At 60.1% G+C, this 3,425-nt stretch overlaps 1 protein-coding gene across 2 annotated transcripts in view; it reads right to left on the bottom strand.

Annotated features, from left to right (window-relative positions):
- CRAT (carnitine O-acetyltransferase) overlaps positions 1 to 2,123 on the bottom strand; it is a 13,198-nt gene extending 11,075 nt beyond the window's left edge. For both annotated transcript variants that reach the window (XR_001514698.1, XM_006768481.2), the window contains exons 1-2: positions 1,972 to 2,123; positions 1,022 to 1,285 (exon numbers count right to left, since the gene is read on the bottom strand). Coding sequence is in view for 1 of the 2 variants with exons in the window: in XM_006768481.2 (XP_006768544.1) it covers positions 1,022 to 1,285; positions 1,972 to 1,998 (291 nt within the window). In the remaining variant the exon portion in view is untranslated. The remainder of the gene's footprint in view (positions 1 to 1,021; positions 1,286 to 1,971) is intronic.
- Between the last annotated feature and the right edge of the window lie 1,302 nt (positions 2,124 to 3,425).

Raw genomic sequence — 3,425 nt, 5'->3', positions numbered from 1 at the left:
CCCCCCCCCCCCCCCACATAGTTGCTTTAGGTCAGGACTGTCCCCCCTCCCAGCAGCCCAATCAACAAGTACCACTGGCACCAAGACATGCTCTGGACCTAGTGACTTCCCACCCTCTCCCTGCCAGCATCTCCTTTGCGGTGACGGCACCAGCCCTCCCACCGCCTCCGGCTCCCACTCTTCTTCCCTCCCAGCGCCAGGACCTACACTTTAGGTTAAGGTATAAGATGCGGACAGAAGAGTGCACGGAGCATCAATGTACACACATTTCCACAAGGTGAGCGCGCCTGCGTGACCGACTGAGACACAGACGGGAGCAATCCGTCACTGAACACAGACTCCTGCTTGAAGCCAGCCCGCAGCCTCGTCCCACTGAGCTCAAGTCCAAGTTCCTTCTGCTTGCAGCCCTCCCTCCCACCCTGGCACTCCACTCCAGCCTCCGTCTGTTCCTGGATCCACCTGCCTGTGCCGGTGCTATTCCGTCTGTCACAGACCCCACACCTCCTCCCGGCCTTCCCTGCACTCAGAATACAGACGCTGCCATTCTCCACCCCTCTTTCTCATCCCCCTTTTAAAACAATTAAAAAAATGTTTTCATTGATTTGAGAGAGAAAGAGAAGGAGAGAGAACTGGGAATTGAACCAGTGACCTCTTGGTGCTCAACCAACTGAGCACACCGGCCAGGGCACATCAGCCTTTCTCATTTCTACGGAAATGACCTTGACCATTCACGTGTCTTGTTTAATCACCCCCTCCCCTTCCTACTTGGATGGCAGCTCTTCAGGGCATCGACTGTCTCTTTCCTGCTCACCCAGCACTCTGCCTACAGCCAGGCACAGGGCAAGTTCCCATGAAGCTGTGGCGCCAGTGAACGCACCAGAGCGGCTGGCGCTGGAAGCGTCTGTGTGTGGCCGGGGCAGACCTCACTGGAGGCCTCTCACACGACCCACCGCCTCTGGGGGCCCTGTTCCCTTCAGCCCTCGTGGGTCTGGGGGTCGGTACACCTGCAGTTCTTACTCACCCAGTTCTCCATCTTCTTGGCCCTGCGCTCCAGCCCCTTCTGCAGGCGCTCTCCCACGCCCCCCGCAGCCTGAAACTCTTCCACCAGCTTCTTGGTGTGGGCCCATTCCTCCTCGCTCACGATGGGCTGCAGGGTCTTCAGGTAGTGGTCCAGGGTCTGCTGCAGCGGGGGCACGGGCAGCCGTGGCAGAGACTCCTGGTGTGCCTTGAAGCGGCCGGTGGCCTTCGTCAGGGAGGAGGGCTTGAGGAAGCCCAGCGGCTTCACCTGCAGGCAGCAGAACATCCTGCTCATTCTCCCACCAGCTCGGGGAGGCCCTGGCAACCCCACGCTGAGTCCTGAGCATTTAAGCGCCCATCTCTGGGATCAGAGACAGCCCCTTGGGAGGTGCCAGCCCCGGCTTCCCAGCCCTCGAGCTAGAGGCGTCTCCATCTCTCTGGGGCTTGGAGATGCAGGTATGGACACGGAGGGTGGGGCGTGGCCACTGATCTTGCCAAGGCTCCGGGGAACCAAGTCAGGATGAATGGCACCTGCTGGGGGTGGCAGAGGTCAGAGGGACCTCTCACCTGTCTGAGTGCACAGGGCCCCGCCTTTCTCACTTGGGGATTATGAGCCAGCCAGCAGTGAGGTGACTGTCCCCTCCCAGAGCTCCCCACCTCCTTTTCTCCCACCCTGGCCAGGCTGAGAAACAGGAGGGAAGAAGAACAAATCAGAGAGAGCCAGATGATTACAGCGCTTTTGGGTGAGGGGGAAGCCACAGGTTTTCCCCTGTCTGTGGGATAGGATGGGGGTGGCATGGAGGCAGCGCTGGGACAAGAAAGAGCTGAGTGGCCTGGCAAGGAGGGTGAGAGTTGGCAGAGAGAGAGAGAGAGAGTCCGGCAGAGAGAGAGACAGGAGGGTCTGGGGCTATTGGCGGCAGGAGGCAGGCAAGAGGCAGAGGCTCTGTTCCGTACCTTCTCTTTCTGCTGCCCGTCCTCCATGGCAGGACTGAGATTCTGAGCCCTGTCTGTCTGCCTTGGGCTGGATGCCTAAGCCTAACTGTGCTACCCAGTGGGCGAGCAGAACCTAGCAAGAGGCAGCCACTTGCCTGGGCTGGAACGAGAAGACAAGAGCCAAGATTCAGGGGGGGCAGGGGGGAGGGGGGGCCGGAGGCAGAGGTGGCAGTGGCGATGGCTGTGGTGGCTGTGGTGGCATCTGGGATTGTGGCTATGGCCGCAGCCCTAGCTTCCAGAAGTGGGGGGATGGGGAGCAGGTGAGAGGGCCGGGGGTGGGCACTGGAGTAGGAGTAACCCTGGAAAACTTCCTTTCTTCTCTGGGTGGGCCCAGAGCCAGGGAGACGGGCCAAGAGGTATTAAAGAATCCACCTGCTAGAATCTGTAGGTCTGTTTGATGAAGGAACACTTGGCTGGAGGGCAGAAACGGATGAGCTAAGTATACCACAGCCCTGAAATCGGGGTACTAGAGAGCAGAGTGGACTGTGGCCAGTGGCCAGTGGAGCCCTGTCCATCCTGCTTCCCTCTCGGAGTCCTTCTGGGCCGCCCTCCCACTGAAGCCTGGTTCTCTCGGGCTGCTGCTCCTCCGGCTGGGGGCCAAGAGTGGGGGACGTTAGGCGTGAAAAACAAACCAAAGGACGCTGGCTCTGGGGCTGGACTAGATTTGAGTCCCCAGGTCGGGGGGATTCTGGCCAAGTCTCTCCTCGCCTCAGTTTCCCCAGCAGTAAAGCAGTAGGTCACCCAGTAGGTCCCGCAGGGTGACCCAGAGGCTGTTTGAGGGATGGGGACACAGCTCAGGTGGCAAGAGTGAGGTGGAGCCCTGAGGTCCTGGAAGAGCCTCTAGGCCAGAAGCCAGTGGACGGGGACTGTCAGTTCTCGGGCCTGGCATGTCTGTTTGAATGATCTTCTTGGCAAAGACAGAGGGAGATGCAAACAAAGATAGGCTTGGATTAGAGAGTAAAGGAATCCCAATCAGGGTACTGGTGCGTCCTGCTCCAGGCTGCCCACTGGGGAGGACTGGGGGGTCAGTGTGGACAGGCCGGGGAGGGCCTGGCGGAGAGGGAGGGCACTGGGGCTGCCACCTGCCACCTCCTGCCAGTTCTCGGGACTTTCTGGGCAGCCCAGTTTGATGCCTCCACGTGAGTTTCTCTGGCTACAGACAACCCCCGGGGACCATTTGAGACGTCCAAGGAAGCTGACCAGCTGGATGGGGTTGGAGAAGTGGCTCTGGCCTGGGCACAGCCGGCTTGGGCTGAGCGTGCAAAGGGTGTGTGAGTCAGAGAACAACAGTGACAGACTCCATGCCAGCCTGCCCCGGGGCTCCAGGTCTAAGGGTGGGGGTGCTGCCTGGAGCCGGGTGCCACTTCTTCCCCGGGTCGTTGAAATGTAGCGCTACAGGACCTGGGTTCCACCCA

This window comes from Myotis davidii, unplaced genomic scaffold, assembly GCF_000327345.1.
Source record: "Myotis davidii unplaced genomic scaffold, ASM32734v1 scaffold142, whole genome shotgun sequence".
In the NCBI taxonomy this organism is placed as follows: Eukaryota; Metazoa; Chordata; class Mammalia; order Chiroptera; family Vespertilionidae; genus Myotis; species Myotis davidii.
The sequence above is the reverse complement of the archived record's forward strand: the minus strand, read 5'-3'. Positions and strand labels throughout refer to the sequence as shown.